The sequence below is a fragment of the Lagopus muta genome, chromosome 6 (assembly GCF_023343835.1).
Source record: "Lagopus muta isolate bLagMut1 chromosome 6, bLagMut1 primary, whole genome shotgun sequence".
NCBI classification, from domain to species: Eukaryota; Metazoa; Chordata; class Aves; order Galliformes; family Phasianidae; genus Lagopus; species Lagopus muta.
This window is the reverse complement of record NC_064438.1, coordinates 57,692,499-57,711,004: the sequence shown is the minus strand read 5'-3', so window position 1 is coordinate 57,711,004 and position 18,506 is coordinate 57,692,499. Positions and strand designations below refer to the sequence as shown.

At 49.2% G+C, this 18,506-nt stretch overlaps 1 protein-coding gene across 3 annotated transcripts in view; it reads left to right on the top strand.

Moving 5' to 3' along the window:
- Nucleotides 1-4,662: 4,662 nt before the first annotated feature.
- The window catches only part of MAP4K5 (mitogen-activated protein kinase kinase kinase kinase 5), a 58,372-nt gene continuing 44,528 nt past the window's right edge, over nucleotides 4,663-18,506 (top strand). Inside the window, exons 1-2 of one of the 3 annotated variants that reach the window (XM_048949138.1) lie at nucleotides 4,663-4,809; nucleotides 4,941-5,164. In XM_048949138.1, the coding sequence (XP_048805095.1) occupies nucleotides 5,066-5,164 (99 nt within the window). In that variant the 5' untranslated portion in view covers nucleotides 4,663-4,809; nucleotides 4,941-5,065. Of the gene's footprint in view, nucleotides 5,165-18,506 lie in introns of all 3 variants that reach the window. The other 2 variants (XM_048949140.1, XM_048949139.1) reach the window with 2 other exon arrangements.

Genomic DNA, 18,506 nt, shown 5'->3' with positions numbered 1-18,506 from the left:
AGTGTGCTCCAGCCAGGTTTTGTGCACCTCAAAGCAGGGGTGGCAGATGGGTTTCCAGGCAGCTCTCTGAAAGTCCCCTCGTTAATGTGGCTTTGAATTGAGCAGCCACGTTTCTCCATATCTTCACGCTGAGCAGTTGGTGCTGGTGAAGCTGCCAGCTCACCTCTGCCCTGGCTTCCTTCCTGCCGAGTGCAAACAGCATGCTCAGCTGCAGAGCGACCTGGGACACAGTGATGTAAACAAGGTGACGCAGGAGTAATGCGTGGCCACCTGCACTCCTCTTCCTTCCCTAGAAAACAAATCCTTGCCCATGGAACTGGCTTCAAGCTGGCAGAGGGTCTTGTTTGACTTTTGTGCCTCTTGGCAGCCTAGGAAGGCTTTGTTCTTCCAACCCTGCGTGACTTTTCTCTCCTTTCAGAGCACCTGAGCAGAGCAACAACCTTTCCTTTCTGCTCCTGCATCAGGATATCTTCGGTCCTCTTGTTAGCATGTTTGTGGGTTTGGTTTTTTTTTTCTGGCATCCTTTGTACTGACCATCATGTGCTGGCTGTGATCCCAGCTGCTCCCAGCTCCAAAGGGATGCACCAATAAGGGGAGGTCATTCCACCCTTGCAAAACCTGCCCTGTCTGCGTTGTCTGTGGATCCCCCAACAGAAATCAGCATGAAGCAGTGTGAGCAGCACTGTGAGCTCCTGAAATGACACCGAGAAGCTGCTGTATGCTCAGCATCCTACCTGCTGCAGGCAGAGCTGGATTTGGTGTCAGAGAGCTGCCCTGGAAGTAGCTCATCTCCTATGTCACAGAATCACAGAACGGCTTGGGTTGGAAAGGAACCTCAAAGATCGCCTTGTTCCAACCGCCCTGCTGCGGGCAGGGAAGGTGCCAGCCACCAAATCAGGCCACCCAGAGCCCCATCCAACTGGCCTTGGGCATCCCCAGGAATAGGGCAGTAGGTGGGTATCTTCCTCAATCCTACCCTCCAGGAAAGTCCTTGGCTCGTGGCAGCAGAGAGATGCACTGTAGCAAAAGCATGTGTTTCATCAGAAAGGTGAAGCAATCTGAAAAACCCAAACCACAAACTTAAAAGAAAAAAAAAAAAGTAGGGAAAAAGCTGCAGCATTTCTTGAGAGCCTACTTTGTCTCCTCAACAATGAATGAAATCTGATGTAAAATAGAGTGCATGGCATGAATCGACGAGGGGGAAAGCCGCAGGCCTTGTCGCTGATTACTGTGCCTTCAGCTTCCTTGTTGCTGTGCATCTCGTCTATTTGAGTTGTCAAATGCACCGTGAAGCAATCTTGCAGAACAGTTTTGAACACCTCCAGTGTGAGATTGTTAAACAATGTGAAATTAAAGATGCTTCGGCAATCTCATGAGAAGGAGGGCCGATTTCTTTTTCTGAGTGCTGATGTTTCACAGTTCAGTTTCCTATTTGAGAGTGAGCAGCCGTTCACGTGCCCAGCACCCTGTGCTGCTTTAAAAAGCACTTTTATAGCACTGTTCAGCTAGAAATTGGTGCAGCTTTGCATCGACCGTTACCAGCTAGATCTCATTAAAATAACCTTCGCTGTTCTTCTTCTCAAGACTACAATGCAAACAGATCACATTCTCTAATCCTACGTAATGCCTTATGTAAAACCACTTAACATTCCTACTAGGGCTGGGACCCATCCAGATGAACGATGCTGCATAAAAGCACATTCCTCAACGTGCTTGACCAGCAGAGCAACGTGATTTCGGGTGGTAAATGCAGAATGGAGATGGACACGTGCTCAAGAGTCTGTGCCTGGGAGGATGCAGTGTCATGCCATGTCTTCTGCCCAAGGAGGCTGTGGATGCCCCATCCGTGCAGGCATTCAAGGCCAGGCTGGATGTGGCTCTGGGCAGCCTGGGCTGCTGGTTGGCGACCTGCACACAGCAGGGGTTGGAGCTGGATGAGCGCTGTGCTCCTGTGCAACCCAGGCCATTCTATGATATGTGATTCTATGATATATGTCTTGGACCGGACGCTTTGTATATCTCTCTTACCTCCATTCTTGCAGCCACAGAATGGCTCTATAAGTAGACTTGGTGCTGCTGTTACTGATGTGCACTTTACAGTGTCGCTTCTACCAGGGACTGAGACCCAGCTGGGGATGGTGGAACAAAGCACAGACCATAAGGCAGCTTCGGAGCTCACAACACGGGCAACATGCTCCAGGAAACCAAACCTCCAGGTGTGAAGCAAAGGGTAACCAACCCAGCAAGGGCAAAACTGTGGTCTATGAAAGAGCTCCTGCATTACACTGCAGAGCCCTTGGATCCACAAAATGCTGTAGCAGGCCAAGTCTTAATGCACCATCTGCTACTGGAAAATGAAACGGCCTTTCCTGTGCTGTCACCTGATGGCTTGACAGGAGCAGAAAATCTGGAAAATGAAAAGTGGCGTTCAAACATTCAGCGGAGGAAGAGGGAAAAAGAAAGGACACAAACAGCTCGCTATCAGGAGTGCAGGAAGCTAATTTCTAGGGCAGAGGTAATTGTTTTGTTGAAAATCACCAGAGGAAATACAGCCCCCTAAAGGGTAAATAGTTTTTTTCTTTCCTTTATTTGCTGGGTGTTCAGGAAAACTGACGTATTTATGTTGGAGAGAATATACAGGATGTAGAAAGCTTTCAGAGTACGAGGGGAAATGAAATGTGAATCCCTTTAAGTTGGCAGTCACGTGCTTCCCTGCCTCTCTGGAAGCAAGGCAGTTTACATTTGGAGCCCGCTCCTGAAAAGCACCGTTTCCAATGAGCCCATAAATCAAAGCCCAATAAAATCAGACGTGAGCGTGCAATTCCTGAGCGTCAGCACACGCAGCCTTTGAGTTCAACCTCAAACGGTGCAATAATCCTAATGAGTTGTGCTGGAGAGCCCGTGTTTGGAAGGAAAAGCTGACGCAATCAGCGGTGTGGTTTCAGGTACCTGCACGTGGCGTTCCCAAATGCGCTGCGGTAAGCTGAAAACAGGCTCCATTTTAACCTGGGAAGCTGCACTGAGCTGCTTTGTCAATGCGTTGGGCCCAGTTGGGCTGCCTGCCTGCCAAAGAGGCTCAGTCACCAAAAGGCCCATACATCTGGCATCCATTTCATTCATCCCACCAAGCTTCTGCAAACATATTTCCTGCGTTGAGTATGTGGTATTTTTTGCACCTCAGTGCTCACACCTCCTTTTGTAGGCCTTAATGATTTTACTGTGCAGCAATACCACTGCGGATTCCAGCATTCCTCTGCTCCGTGTCTGGGCTCTTTGGTCTATTAAATTGTTCAACAGCCATTTCAGAGACCACGGGTGGGTTTTACTCAGGTGTTCTGCTGTACTTCAGCTGCTTTTGCTGGAAACACCCCTGCAGAGAAGGACCTGGGGGTCTTGGTGGATGAAAAGCTGAACATGAGCCAGCAGCGTGCTCTTGCAGCTCAGAAAGCAAATGGTGTCCTGGGCTCCTTCAGAAGAGAGGTGGCAGCAGGGACAGGAGGTGATTGTCCCCCTCTGCTCTGCTTTTGTGAGACCCCAGCTGCAGTGCTGTGTGCAGGTCTGGAGCCCCCAGGAAAGACAGGGAGCTGTTGGAGAGGGTCCAGAGGAGCCACAAAGATGAGCAGGGGGCTGCAGCACCTCCACTACAAAGACAGGCTGAGGGAGCTGGGCTTGTTCAGCATGGAGAAAAGAAGGCTGCGGGGTGAGCTCAGTGCAGCCTGCAGTGCCTAAAGGGAGCCTGCAGACAGGAGGGGAGTCAGCTCTTGGAAAGGGGAGATGGCAGCAGGACAAGGGGAAATGGTTTGGAGTTGAGGGAGGGCAGATTTAGGATCCACAGAGAGGCTGTGATGCCCCGTCCATCCTTGGAGGTGTTGAAGGCCAGGTTGGATGGGGCCCTGGGCAGCCTGGGCTGCTGTGAAATGTGGAGGTTGGTGGCCCTGCATGGCACAGGGGGGTTGGAGCTTCGTGATCCTTGAGCTCCCTTCCAACCTGGGCCGTTCTGTCATTCTGTGAAGTAAAAATCCAACCCACACCTCCCCTGGTGCAACTCTTTCTCCGAAAGAGTGGTCAGGCACTGGAATGGGCTGTCAACCCTGGAGGTGTTCAAGGAACGTTTGGATTTTGTGTTGAGGGACATGGTTCAGTGAGAACTATTGGTGATAGGTGCATGGTTGGACTGGATGATCTTGAAGGTCTTTTCCAACCTTGGTGATCCTGTGATGAGCCCATCACCTCACGTCCTCCAGGCAGCCACAGCCTTCTGCTACGCCACAGCTCTGACAGATGGCACCATTCCTCAGCGCTGCATTCCACGAAGGAAGAAATGCACTGCCCTCACTAATCTGACTGCCGCCCTTCAGATATTGATATGTATGGATAAGATCCCCCTCAGCCTTCAAGCTGACACCTCGGAGGCTCTCAGCCCCAGAGCCGTGCCATCTCTGGAGCAGTTCCCCGTCTGCCTGGAACCGGGGGCTCGGCGCTCCAGACGCGGCCTTTCCGAGGCAGTGCAGTGCAGTGCAGTGCGGAGGATCCCGCCGCTCGCCCCGCCGGCCGCTCGGAGCAGCGCAGCGCAGCGCTGTGAGGGCGGGCGCCGTGGAAGCGCTCGGCGGGGCGGAGGAGGCGGCGGCCGTGGAGTTGAGGGCCGGGGGTTCGAATCCCGCCGCGCCGTGGCGCTGCGGAGGCGCTGTGCCGTCCCGTCCCGGCGCGGTGCGTGCGTGGGGCCGCGGCGGGAGCAGGAAGGAGGAGAAGGGAGGAGGAAGGAGGCGGCAGCGCGGCGTTCCCTGAGCGCCGGGACAAAGGGCCGCGCAGGTAGGGTAGGGCAGGGCGTAGCGGCCTGGCTGCGGAGGGCCGCCGAGCCGCTCGGGGCCGGGACCTCCACCCCGCTGCCCCGCGGCCAACGGACGTTCCCAGCGCCCCTCGCCCTCCCTTTGTTTTGTCAGCCGCGGCCGAGACCCCTCCCCGGCGGGGGAGGCACTTCCCGGCTCCGCAGCCATGAGGGCCGAAGGCCGGCGGCCGCGCTAAGCGGCGGCCCGGAGCAGAGGGGCGGCCCTCGGGGCCCGCCGCCATGGAGCGGCCGAGCGGGGACATCATGCGGCGGAACCCGCAGCAGGACTACGAGCTGATTCAGCGCGTGGGCAGCGGCACCTACGGCGACGTGTACAAGGTAAGGGCCCGGGCCCGGATCTGCCGCGGGACGGCGGCTCACTGCACCCGGCTCGGCGGCTCCGGGCCCCGCACGGAGCGCTGCGGGCGGCGCTTCGCCCGATGCTGAAGGCGGAGGGCATTTACCTGCGCGGGGAGTGCGTCGCTTCCAGCTCCCGATTAACGACTTTATCCCCGGGGTTAATAATAGCCGAGAAAGGCAGAAGCGGATTAAAGCTCTTCGGAAGCTGGAGCGGAGCTGGAGCTCGCTGCTGGGCTGCTGCTGAAAGCCGACGGGTGCTGCTCAAGCGGTTCCAGCCACAGAGGTGTGGGCGCCCCACGTTCCTCCTTGTTGCCTTTCTCAGGCTGCCCGGAGCTGTGGGTGCCCGTCCCTGAAGGCGCTGAGGCCGTGGATGGGTCCCTGGGCGGCTGAGCTGGGGGTCGCCCGGCCCGCGGCTGATGGTCTTTGAGTCCCTTCCGACCCGGCCATTTGCTGATGGCTCCGTGAGCCCTTTCTTTTTGTCGTGATGTTTTTGGCTCGTGTGTCAGCAGTCCGAATTTGTGGACTCCGTGGGCAGAATGGCTGTGATGTTGCACTTCGTAATGCTGCTGACTGTACACGAAATGGGCCTGGTGTGACCAAACTGAGGAGCGTGGCTGTGCCACATGAAAGGCGCCGGTAATTGCTGCGTGCTGGGGGAGGGCTGTTTGCTAATGTTCAAATTGGAGTTTTATAGTCGGATCTCGTTCTCATCCCCCTTTGAAATGGTTACTAATGGCCTCGGGGAGTTATTTTTAACTCTTTTGTTTTCACGGTAATGGATATTTACATTCTTATTTTTTCCTTAGATTGCTGTGTGCAGATCAGTCAACTGAGGAGCTACGAGATATGGTTTAGTGCTTGTGGTAGCAGTGGTGATGGGAGGATGGTTGAATTAGTAGATCTTGCAGATCCTTTCCAACCTTGTGATTCTATGATTTCTTTGCTGGGAAATCTGGCCCGTAAAACTTAGAAAGGACATTTCAGGTTTCATAAATCTGAAACATTGCGTGCCTTCAGCTGGTTTGTTTGGGTATAGCTGCACAGCGTAGGGCAGCGTGGTGAAAAGCGACTGGCTGTGTCACAGGGAAGTGCTCTGTGTCATCCCTTTGCTCCTAGTGGAAAAAAAAGAGACGGATTCTGCTTCTCATTATCCTGCTAATGAGTGGAGAGCTGTGCTGACATGTGCTATAGCTTCTAGTTCCGGAGCTGGCTGGGTGCAGGGCACTGCACTGTGCCCTGTAAATAACACCCCCCCCTTCCCACCAAACCTCCTCTCTTTGGGTCTTAGTAAACATCCTTCTGTTCTGCAGGGGACTCAGTGATAAACCCTCTCCTTGCACAACCTGAGAAATGTAAATCAAAGCCTTGGACGGAGTTGTTGCACCTCTAAACCAAGTGTGAAGTTAATGAGTTTAAAGCAGTCAGGAATCCTGCATCTGTTTCTAGGTCGTTGGTGCGCTCTTTGTTTTTGCAGAGCCTTGCAAACAGGGAGGAACTGTGTCAAGGGAATAGTGAATGGGATGGTGCAGGCTGTGAAGGCAAATACGCAAAGCCAACTTCGTTTTTAAAAGCCATTGATGTTGTGTTCATTTTAAAAGTATCTAAGGTAAACTTCTTGAAAGCAGCTGATGTGTAAACATTGTACTTGGAGTTTTCTGTGTCCATGGTAGGGCTCTTAGCACAGATTGCTCGCTGAGCACTGTCAGCAGTGTTTATAGAAAGCCTTTCTTAGTCAATATCTGATTGTTGGGGTGTCTCAGAGCTCAGGCGAGGTTTGTTAGAGCATTCTTAAATTAAGATGGAATTTTCCTCTCGCCCCCTGAAGCAGTTCCTCTGCTCCATCGCTGTAATGAGTCACTGGTGTCTTGGGCACAGTTGGGTTCAGGATGCCCAAGTGAGGCAGCCCTTCTGCTGGTGGGAGCTCTGTCTCTGTTGCTTTTTGGTGGTGGTGGTGGTTCATGCCTCAAATTCTTCTTGGGGCATTTGGTAGCTGTCAGGGTAATTAGTTCTTTTCTGGAAGTCGAAGGCGGGGGTTAAGCAAATATTTGTGTTCACTGTTAGGTTACAGAAACATACTTAAGTCCTTGCTAAAAATCTATGGATGCTTAAAACTAGACTGTGTTTTCTTAGCCTTGGTGTTTTTTTCTCTGTCACATGGCACACAATGGTTGCTTGTAGGGCGCTCATAAGCGCTGGATTGTTGGTGTTGTTTTAATATTTATTCTCCAAAATGCATTTCAGGGTGGGGGAGAAACCATCCTTAAATAAACATTTTCTTATCTATTCACAGCAAGTGGAATTGGATCCAAGTTTGGGCCTACCAGTCGTGGGAGTGCACTCCTCATTAAAATCCTAGTGCAATCATTGTTCCATCTGTGCAGGGAAGGGGTTTTTTTACTTTGTATTAGAGGATTTTGTTATTGAGCTGATACCAACCCATTGCAGTAATTTCTCTCAAAGCGTTAGGCATATCTTCAATTGCTGACTTCTGGAAGAGGTGATAGTGATGGGGGTGGGTGCTCAGTGGATCTTAATAACTTGATAATGGTATTTTCCCCCCTTACTCCCAGTGATACAGTTGTCAGCTCAGCATCATACCCCTGAGCTCTGCAGAGGTGAGCACTGCAAAGCTGACGTCTTCATCTGGCTTTCCCAGCCAGATTTCTGTCTGCCCACTGTACTCGTATACAAGCAGTGTTTAAAAACGATCCAAGCTGGGTCGTGTACCTGTGTGGTGGTACTGGAATAGACACTGCGTGTGGGTAATGCAGAAGCTGTCCAGCTGCCTGGTGTTGTAGGACAGAAAGCTGAATCACGTCTGCAAATCACCCCTTGGACACAGAAGGGAAATGGAAGCCATCACTACACATGTGAGTCCTGCTCCCACCTGCTGTCTCCTCTCTCCCATTCTCTCCTAGCTAAGCAAGGCTTTGCTTTTTGTGGAGTCTCATGCAGGCGCCCTGGAGTTTGTACTAATCTTCAATATTGAAGAAGGGGAGCAAAAGGATGGTTGATGTGAGCAGTGTTTTTGAATGCTCTGGTTTGGCTGAAGCCGTGGGAGACAAATATACCAAATTAATAGCAGAAAATGCCTGTAAAGGAGACACGTTTTTAGTAAATATCACAGAAGTTTCATTCCTTCCCCTTTCCTCTGCTAAGTCTTTTTCTTATTCTCTAGGGTGCTTTTTAATCTCCTGCACCAGTTGATGGCATTCACTCAGAAGCACCCTGTGTTGTTCTGACACAGCTCTCTGATTGCTGCAGGGAGATACTGAGCAATGAAGTTGGATCAACTCAGCCAGACGCTTTTCCTCACTATGAAAACAAAAGTTTGTCTTTAACTTGCTTGTTAAAACATTTTGCTTTTTCAAGTCAACGGATCAAAAGTGGAATGGCTTTGTTTCACTACCAGTGCCCCACTATGGCTCTGGTAGTTTTCAGTCGGATACTTCAGACTTTCTATGAGTACATTTTTGCAGCTGTGGACCAACTGGGTTGGCCATCCCTGATTCTGTGCTTCTATTCCTGGTGCACACACATTGCTTACGTCTATACATTACCATAAGCTTTTATCACATGGAGAGATTTCCTCTCTTCCTCTCCATCTCCAAGCTTATAGTTAGCAGTGTCTGCTGGAGCCATACATGAAGTCTGCATGTTCTTGTTTTTCCATGTGAAAGGTGTTTAGAATGGCATCAGACCAGCTGCTGCTGAGTTTCTTCCTGCTGTTGTGGATGTTTTCTTCTGGGAAGTTGCATGCTTCTCTTCTGGATGCAGTCAGTAAGTACTGATACATGTGTATGCAACAGAACATACTGCTGAGAACTGAGATACTCAGAGTCTTGCTGACACCCACTTTCAGGATATTTGGGAACTGAGGGAAGCCTTTGCTTTTCCATTTGTAATCTTTGATTTCTTCTTAATAAGCATCTTTACTGTGTAACATTCAAAGCTGTTTGGGTTGAAATATCACCTCCTGTGTACCTGTACTTCCCACTAATGCTACGTGAGGACCCAGACTCAGTGTCTAGCTGAGGGCGATGCCTTTTGAAACAAGTGCATGATCTGTGGGAGTATCTGTGCCATTTGTCTGATGGTCTGGTCTGATGGCTCTCACCTCAGAATCCTCTGTCCAGCAATGTGCTGACATCATTAGGAGCTCTCCTACCTTTGCCTCCTGCTGAGCCCTGAGGCTCTGCCACCATTCTGTGGAGGTTCAGTGCAGAGAGGTGAGCGTGTCTCCCTGTGCCGATTCTTCCCTGATTCTGAAAAGCAAGTAGTGTCCAAAATCTTAAAAATAAGGTCTGGTCTCTTTTCTGTGTCTTTTTGAATAGTTGTCCTCCCAGGTATCAGAGGAGAGGAGCTGAAGGAAGTGTGGCAGCAGCTTTCAGTATGCTTCTGTCAGCTGGACCAGGGCTGTGTCCAGAAAGGCAACTGCTGGTGCCAGCAGTAGTGATGGTATAAGAAGCAATGTAAAGTGTGCTGACAGCACTTGTCTGCAAGGATTATAGGCATTGTTTGCCTTGCACTAAAGCATCTCTTAAGTCATAGGGGAGCTGAGAGCCTGTTCTGTTGGGTTTAATGTCCCAGTGGCACCAGCCTTGGTTCTGCTGTAGCCTCCTGCTCTGCAGTGTTGTCCTTCAGGAGATGTTCTGCTGGGTGGGTGATTTTAGTTTATTTCTCATTTATTTATGGAACAATCCAGGGAGGCTTTAATGTCTTGTGGATGTGCACAGGAAGGAGGGAATGAGGGCGTGTTGGTTCAGTCCCTGTGAGTTGCACACCTTTTTGCAGAGCAGTCTGGAACACTGGAGGTGCTTTATATGTGCTGTGCCTTTCTGCCTTCCACCCCAGAGCTCTCTTTCAAGTGCATGGTGCGGTTTCTGCATCCCCTTTGAAACACCACAAGAGCAGAAGAAATCTCTGAGAAGGAGGAACAGGTGAAAGATTGTTGTGTTTGCACACCAGTATCTACTTCAGCTTCAGCCCCAGGAGATGCAGTAGTTGTTTTTAGTGCCAGCTCATCCGGATGACTTTGAATGTGACCAAGACTTCATAGAATCACGTAATCCTAGAATGGCCTGGGTTACAAATGACCACAATTACCTAGTTTCAACCCCCCTGCTGTGTGCAGGTCACCAACCAGCAGCCCAGGCTGCCCAGAGCCACATCCAGCCTGGCCTTGAATGCCTGCAGGGATGGGGCATCCACAGCCTCCTTGGACAACCTGTGCCAGTGCCTCACCACCCTCTGGCTGAGAACTTATAGCAAGAGGTGGCTGAGAGTTTCCAGGTTGCATCAGGAGAGGTGTGTGACACACAGATCAGCTGTGTCCTGTAGAGCAGCTTTTCCTGCTCACAAGGCCAGCACGGAGTTTGCCAGCTTTTCTGGCTGACACCAGCAACTGTCTGCCCTTCCTGCAGCTGGGAAAACAACCACGCTTGCTACCTTTATTCATGTTTGGCACCTTGCTTCTTGGTTACAGCTGTGAATGAAGAGAGGAGGCAGCATCAACAGACAGTGATTCCGTGTGTGAAATGGGTTGATCTCTACATACATAAAAGTTGCTCAAAGATTTTCTTTGCCTTTTTGTTAGGATCCCAGGCTTTATATTTCTTCAAAGAATCAGAATGCTTTAATTCTCTCCAAATTTTGGAATTCTTCCTATCAATGAGGCCACTTTCAAGGTTTGGTGGACCTCTGATTGGTGGTTCATGGCAATTTTCGTTACTGTGAGCACATCCTGGGATTTCAGTAAAAGCTCAGTGAGAAGGGCAGGATACTTTCCCACTCCATTTCCATGTAACCAGCTCTATAAAATTGCTGTCTCCATCTGCTGGGTAGTGCCCAGTGCCATCATTTTGAGCTCCAGACTTGCCTCTTCCCACGTTGTTCTGCAGGAGTGCTCTGTCACACAGAGGTCTGAGCTGCTGGCAGTTCCTTGCCTAATTTGAGGGAGAAATTCTGCATTTAGTGCAGGGAGTTTTCCATTTTGCACTTCATCTTTAGAAATTCCTTCACCCCACATTTACTGATTTCACCCAGCACAATGGGTAGAGCCTGCAAGGACCATCCTTGCCCCTCAAAGAGCCCAAGGTGGCAAAATGAAGACCCCGCTCTGTCTGTGGGCTGTCCCACCCACTGCAGGTGAGCCAGGAATTGCTTCCTGCCCGCTTTCAGTCAGGGCTTGGTTCAGAGGCCAATCTGTTCAGTGGGTGCTCCTGGCCCTGCCAAGGCCCAGGCAAAGGGCTCCAAAGGAGACTTGTCCTCACAGAAGCATTCAAAAGGTGGGAGCGGGGCTCTGGAGAGAAGGCTGATGTCTTCTCTCTGCTTGCATGAAGCGCATTTTCAGCTGTACACAGCTAGATTTGGACTTGCTGAGATGTGAACATTGAGGTGCTCCAGAGAGGCAGCTGCTGTTCCTACTTGCAGAGAGGAGGACTTTGCAGGGCTCTGTTGTCTTTATTGATGTTACCTCCTTGAACTTGCTTTCTCGTGCAGCGTTAAAGGCATCGTTTCTTCCCCCTAAGTAGAAATGCAGAAATGTGTATTTAGATGTAAGTTAAGTATATTCAAGTTTATTCTGGCTGTATGTGCTAAAGAGATAAATTGTGGCTATCTCTGCCAAGAGGTGGTTTGATGGCTTGCTCCCTTTCTAATTAGGCGCAGAACAGATGAACTTACTCTGGATGGTTTATCCATTTATCACATTCATGCCCTACTTAGAGTATCTGGAGTTGTGTGTTTGGTATTTTTCAGCAGCACGCTGCCCAAGGAGCCCTGTGCATGCCAAGCTGTACACTGTGCAGTTACCTCCAGGGTCAGTGAGAAGGAACAGCAAAGGCTGAGAGATGGTAAAGCCAAATATTGACTGGAATTTGACTATCTGCTCAAACAAGCTGGAGTGGTTTTGTTCTGCTCTCATCTGCGAGTATAGCTGCTTGCTGATAGAGAACAGTGTTCCATTTGCCTTCACTTGCTGTTTAATATGTGGACGTGCAAGATAAGAGATGAATGATGACCTCCCGAGAATGCAGTCATTAATCTTGATGGAAGATAAATGGTAAAGTGTTAAAGTGTGAGCATCAGGTGTTTGTGCTGTGTTTATGGAGGGTGTGAAAACAGCAGTAATTGAAATTTTTTCTTGTGATGAGTTTAGCCTGCAGGGGGTAAAAGGGAGAGTGTTTGTGTTGCTCACAGTACATGCTGGGCTCTCAGAGGGGGGTAGGAGTCAATTTGAGGTATCTGAGATGCCTTTTTCTTTTGAAGAAGCATGTGAAATGCTGCCTGTATGAGGAGGGCAATTTCCATTGCTGGGATGAGGATAACAGCAGGGTACTGCAAAGGGAGGCAGCTGAACCAGGCTGCGTGTTGTGGGCATCACTTCTGTCGTATCAGCACTTCCTGAGGGCTTCCTGGGTGTGCTGAGCGTGTCTGCATAGCCGAAATACCTGGTCAGCATGAATCCTAGAATGGCCTGGGTTGAAAAGGACCACAGTGCTCATCTAGTTTCAACCCCCTGCTGTGTGCAGGGCTGCCAACCAGCAGCCCAGGCTGCCCAGAGCCACATCCAGCCTGGCCTTGGAGGAATCCAAATCAGAGGTTTGGGCATGTCGGTGCTGAAATTCAAAGCAGTGCTCGAGTCGTGACAGTCAACTGCTTAGATCATTGTGAAGAGGCATAAGTCACTGCAGGAGCAATTGAGTACACTTCTAATTATCATCGTGCCTTTAAAACTTTGCCAAACATTTCCTGTCTACAGAGCCTGGTTTCACATTTCCTCCCAGTGCCAAACTGGGGGCAGAGCTCTGAGGATGGAGAGGCAAGTTTGAGCTTCATCGTCTGCTGTCACTTCAGCAGCCACAACTGATTGCCTTTTTAGGGACAGAAACGTTGTCTCTTTCTCATTCTGCAAATTCTGAGGTTTGTCCAGCTCATAGACCGAGATGGGCTGTGCTGGGTTGGGCAGCAAAGGTCACTTCTGGGGGATGAGTCTGGGAGGAGGAGAGCAGCGGGCTGTGGCTTTTCTCCATGAAACGACAAAATGATGAACTTGGGAGGGAGATGAAGCAGCTGCTGCCTCTGTTTCTAGGAGCCTCAGTGCTTCCTGCAGCCAGCAGGGAATGCTGCATGTCAGCCAGGCGCTGGGTTTGCCATGGGGAGGTGTGGGGCCAGCTGTGTCCTCGACAGCTCCGATGCAGTGCCGTCTCAGTGGGCGCTGAGTTCATCTAGACGTGACAGCTTTGGCCCTCCTACTCTCTCATGGTTTCTGATTTCATTGCTTCACCCATGTGCATCATTTTCTTTGGCCGAGGGCAGCCCAAAGTGGAATCTGCATGTGATCCCTGTGTGGTTGCCCTTTGGCTGCGCGAGTTCAATCTCCGGTGGCTTTGTGCAGAGAAGGGCAGTTATGCTATCTTAAACTTCCTGAGGTGGAATACACTTGCAGGGTACATCATGTCTTCAGGATACCTTATAGCAAGTGTAGTATTACATGTGACAGCTTTGGCTTTCTGCTTAAGGCTGGGATCTGTTTTGATTTACAGGTCTGCTTTTTGCTTTTTGTTGCTGTAGCTTCATGAGGATCTTATCTTGTTCCTTCCACTGGCGTGTGGATCGTCAGCCTCCATCACAGTGTTCAGAGGACAAGAAGGATGCTGAGGATGCATGTTGGTGGCAGCTGAGTTAGTGCTGAGATGCAGTAACTCAGGAGCTGGGCTGATCCTTGTGTGATATCCCTTCCAACTGAGGATACTGGCAACTTCATGCTAAGAGGAAATTTTGCGTATGTAATGAAACAAAGAGGAATGACAAGGTGGTAAATGTTTTCAACTGCATTAAAATCGGGGAAACATTCTTCCTTTTAAATACAAATTCAATCACAAGGCCTAGTTTACTGTGATATTATAACTTCCATAGCATGCACGTTATTTTCTGTCCAAAAGAGCAAGTGAGCTGGGGAGGTCAGCAGCCTGGTGGGTTGGAACAAGGCTGCTGAAGTGAAACCAGGGTTTGACAGCTGTAGAATAAGCTGTCAAAAATGCTTGTTTCTTCTTTTCTGGTTGCTTTATTTGCATGAGGGGATGAGTCCAAGTCAAGGGAGCAACTTAAAACTTGAAAAATGAACAAAAAAAACCCCAAACAAGCACCAAACCCCTCCTGTCGGGTTAAAATAAGGTGTGAGGGGATGAGGCAGCTGTGAAATCCAGAAGGATACACTTCCACTTTATTACAGATCGTATTTCCTCTCTGCACTCAATGTAAGTACAAGACGTATTTTGTACTTAACCTTTCTTTTACCTTGTTTTATCTTCTTTGCTTTACATGACTTGTTTTTCATTCATTCCATCCATTCTGGTCACTGTTTTATTTACTGACGACACCAAACAAAACACCCAGACCTGTCTCCTTCACACAGCCAGCTTTGGTTCCTCCTGGTTCTCTCACTGTTGGTGTATCTTTGAGGAATTGAGATTTAGGGAGGCACTCACAGGATAACAATGCTAGCATGGGATTTTGCTGCTGAAATCGGTGTTTTTCACCTGCATTGCTCTATGTTCTGTCAGATAAATGACAATAAGGAAAAGGAAGCAATGGGGATTTGTACTGTGCTTCAGAAGGCTTGGTCCTGAAGAATAGAAGTGGCTTACAGCTTGCTTTCTGCTTCAAAGCCATGCTTTCCTCCTAGTTTAGAAAGCACATGTTTGGGATTTGTTGCTTTATTTTTGATGGGAAAGCACAGTCAAGAGCTTTGGACCTGAATCATTGATTTCTTGAGTAATGCTTGGCAGTTCTGTCCTTGCTATGTGCAAATTGTTGGACATTCCTCAGAGCTTCCCTGACACAAACGATGCAGGTGTCTGTCTAACAGATGATATTGGTGTGTTTCTGATGTATGAGGTGGGGTTAGAGGTGCTGAGAGGCTGGGTGCTCCATTAGTTCAACTCCCTGATTCCTCTCTTGCTCTCCTTCACGTATTTTGGATTGCATGTCCTGAGTTCTTCCGTCTCTGAGGAGTGGATAAATGCCCTTGCAGCTATAAGCTGTGCAGTCTTTTAATGTTACTTGAATTTATAATCCATTAAAGTGGAGGGGATTTTTTTTCCTGTATCTTGATATGTGCTTTCAACCCTTTTATAACCCTTTTATGTAAGAAACCCTTTTAACTTCCATCTCCGTGCGTGCTTTAATAATAAGTTCAAACATATCTTTATTTATTATTTATCTATTCATAACTTCCCCCTAATTACACCCCAGCCATTCAAGCTGTCAGCCATGTGTGCTCAGTTCTAAGCATGTCCACAGCTTCATGGCCATGCTTTGGTTTGTGGCACCTTATGTGCTCACACATGTGTGCTGTTCTGCAGGAGGGTGAGCTATTTCTATTAGCTTCCCAAAGCAATCTTACTCACGCTGTTGTGACTTGAGAAGTTGTGTTTGTTATTTTACTTTTGCTCCAGCTGCATCAAAATTGGGCTTTTATTTGTTTGTTTTTTTCCTCTCATGTGGTATTTGTTTTGTATCTCTTGCGCTGCATTAGTTGCTAAATAGCACTTTTGTGGTCGGGGTCTATTTCTAGCTTTAGCCTTTCAATTTTGGAAGGATTGCGCCAAATATTTGCAAACAACGGTTTGCCAAGATTTCATAGGAGGATCACAAGGAGAATGACCAACTTGGAAGCATACAGCTGCTTTTTTTTGGTGGCGTTACTTTTTCTCTGCTGAATGCTGCTGAGATGTGCACTGAGCTTTGCTTTGGTACTGTTGTTACCCACATTGCCATCGGTCTTTGTCCTTCAGCAGTGATTGGTAGGAATGGGAATTGAATGTTTTGTGGCTGCTGAGGTCTGTGGCAGAGCTGGAGAGACAGTTTGCTGGTACGTATCCTGGGCCTGTTCCCTCTGCAGGAATAAAAGGAGTTGGCCTAACGTTGTTAATGAGCCTTCAATCCTTGATGGCTTTGAGTAGGAAAGTGTCTGTAGTCATAAAACCGTAGAATCACCAAGGTTGAAAAAGATCCCAAGGTCATCAGTCAAACTGGTCCCCTACCACCAGTAGTTCCCCACCAAATCATGGAATCACAGCATGGCCTGGGTTGCACAGGAGCACAGCGCTCATCCAGCTCCAGCCCCTGCTGTGTGCAGGTCACCAACCAGCAGCCCAGGCTGCCCAGAGCCACATCCAGCCTGGCCTTGAATGCCTGCAGGGATGGGGCATCCACAGCCTCCTTGGGCAACCTGTGCCAGTGCCTCACCACCCTCTGGCTCCAAAACTTCCTCCTCATATCCAACCCAAACCTCCCCTGTCTCACTTTAAAACCATTCCCCTTGTTCTATCAAGCCATGTCCCTCAGTACAACACCTGAATGTATCTTGAACACCTCCAGGGATGCCCACCACCTTCCTGGCAGCCCATTCCAGTGCCTGCCTGCTCTTTGGCAGAAGAAAATGGATGGCTGTGCTGGTAGTGCTGCTGCAGTGTGAACTCGCTGACACAAGTAAAATTAGCATGTGAATCTTTGTCCTTAGTTTATTCTGGAAAGTGCTGTGGTGATGGCTGTGAGAGATGGATCTCTTTCAGGGTGCTGAATCTGTGAAGTCTCTGTTAGAGAAGTGGCTTCTGAAAGCCTCTGTGCCTTCTCCCCATAGAAGAGCCTGGTACGGCTCTCAATTAAAGATCCAGCTGGAAAATTGCAGAGTAAACAATTGCCTTCTGGCTGTTTCTGCCTCCTAAAAGAGAAAGAGCACTGAAAATAAGAAGGTGCTCTTAGGTATTATGTTGTAACTGCTCAGATTAGATTGATGTCTGCTTTACAGGTGAGCTGCCTTGGCACACCTGCAGAGATTAACAGAGCATTGCGGGGACTCGGGGTGGCAAATGTGCTTGTTGTGTCTGGCACAAATCTAATCCCACACAGTAAGATCTGCTTTAGGATTTTGTAGACTCATCCCACTTATGCTCCGTTCCTTACAGCTGTCCTATCACACTTCTTAAATTCCTGCAGAGCTGGAACTGCATGAAGGGGAAGATGTTTGGTGTCTGTTGTGGAGATGCTCTCAGTGCTGAGCAGAAGGGCCTTTATTCAGCCCAGCACTCTGTGGGTTTGCTTGGGATGAAGGATTTGTTTATGTGACGGGGTCAGGTTTGTTTATTTCAGATCAAACAAACAAAAATACACATAGGATTGTCTGGTAGTCACGTCTAGGTGAGCTTGGTACGTGCTCCCAGGTAGGAGGTTGGTACAGGGGAATGTGAGGAATACAGGTCAGTCATATACCACATCTGGAAAGGTGGGCAGTGGGTGCTCATAGGGCGTGATGGCTGGTGTTGGGACAGGGGCTGGAATGTGCTCAGTTCATCTGAGCTGTATCAGGACCTGCTGGTTTAGGCTGCAGAGCAGGCAGAGCTCAGCAGTCAGCCTGCAGCCCGAGGAGGTGACCCTTTGGCTTTTGCTCTGTCCTGACCCCGAGGCCAGGGCTTATGTGGGGGGATTGGGAGCTGCTTGTTTTCTTTGCAGCCATGAGCTGCCATGACTGGTCTCTGTGCCCATGTTAACCTTTAGCTGCAGACATTCAAGGGTTGTTTTCTTAGAGCTTTCAGGGAGTTTGGTTCCTTCTACAAATGTGCTTTGCTAAGGCATGATGCTACAAAAGGTTGCAGTGTCTTTCTCTTGGGAAGGATAGCAATTCTAGACTGGCACAGCAAATTAACTTCGTTTTGCTTTTAAAGGTTTTGTGAGGAGCTCTGGAGTTACATATTTTAGAAAGGAAGCTGTTCCCATTATCCGTGCTGGGAATTTCAGAACAGGACAGAGCAAGTTAAGAGTTACGAAGAATCAGAAGTCAGAAACTAGAAGGCAAATGACTGAACCTCCATTTCAGTGGCTGGAAGTCAGGGGACCTTTGGGAGGTGGAGAAAAAGCAAGCAGCAGATGAGACAGCAAAGCATCGTGGTCACTGATGAGTGGAACTTGGCAAGGAATGAATAACGTGGGGGTGTGTGGGAGGGTTGCCACAGGAGCTGCAGTTCTGATTAGATTAAATGAAGCCTCAGTTGAACAAATGAATCTGCTGGTGAACTGGAGGGTTGATCCAAGCCTGGAGATCAGACAAGGCATAAGCATGAGGGGGATATTTCACTGTGGAGATTGACAACAGTGATTTGGAAGTTGTGGTATTGGTGTCCAAATCTTGCCCTTCTTTTCTTCAGTGTTGAAGAAGAAAGCAGCTGGACAAGGATAGTGGTAGAGTATCACAGAATCACAGCATTGTAGGGGTTGGAAGGGACCTCCAGAGATCATCGAGTCCAACCCCCTGCCAAAG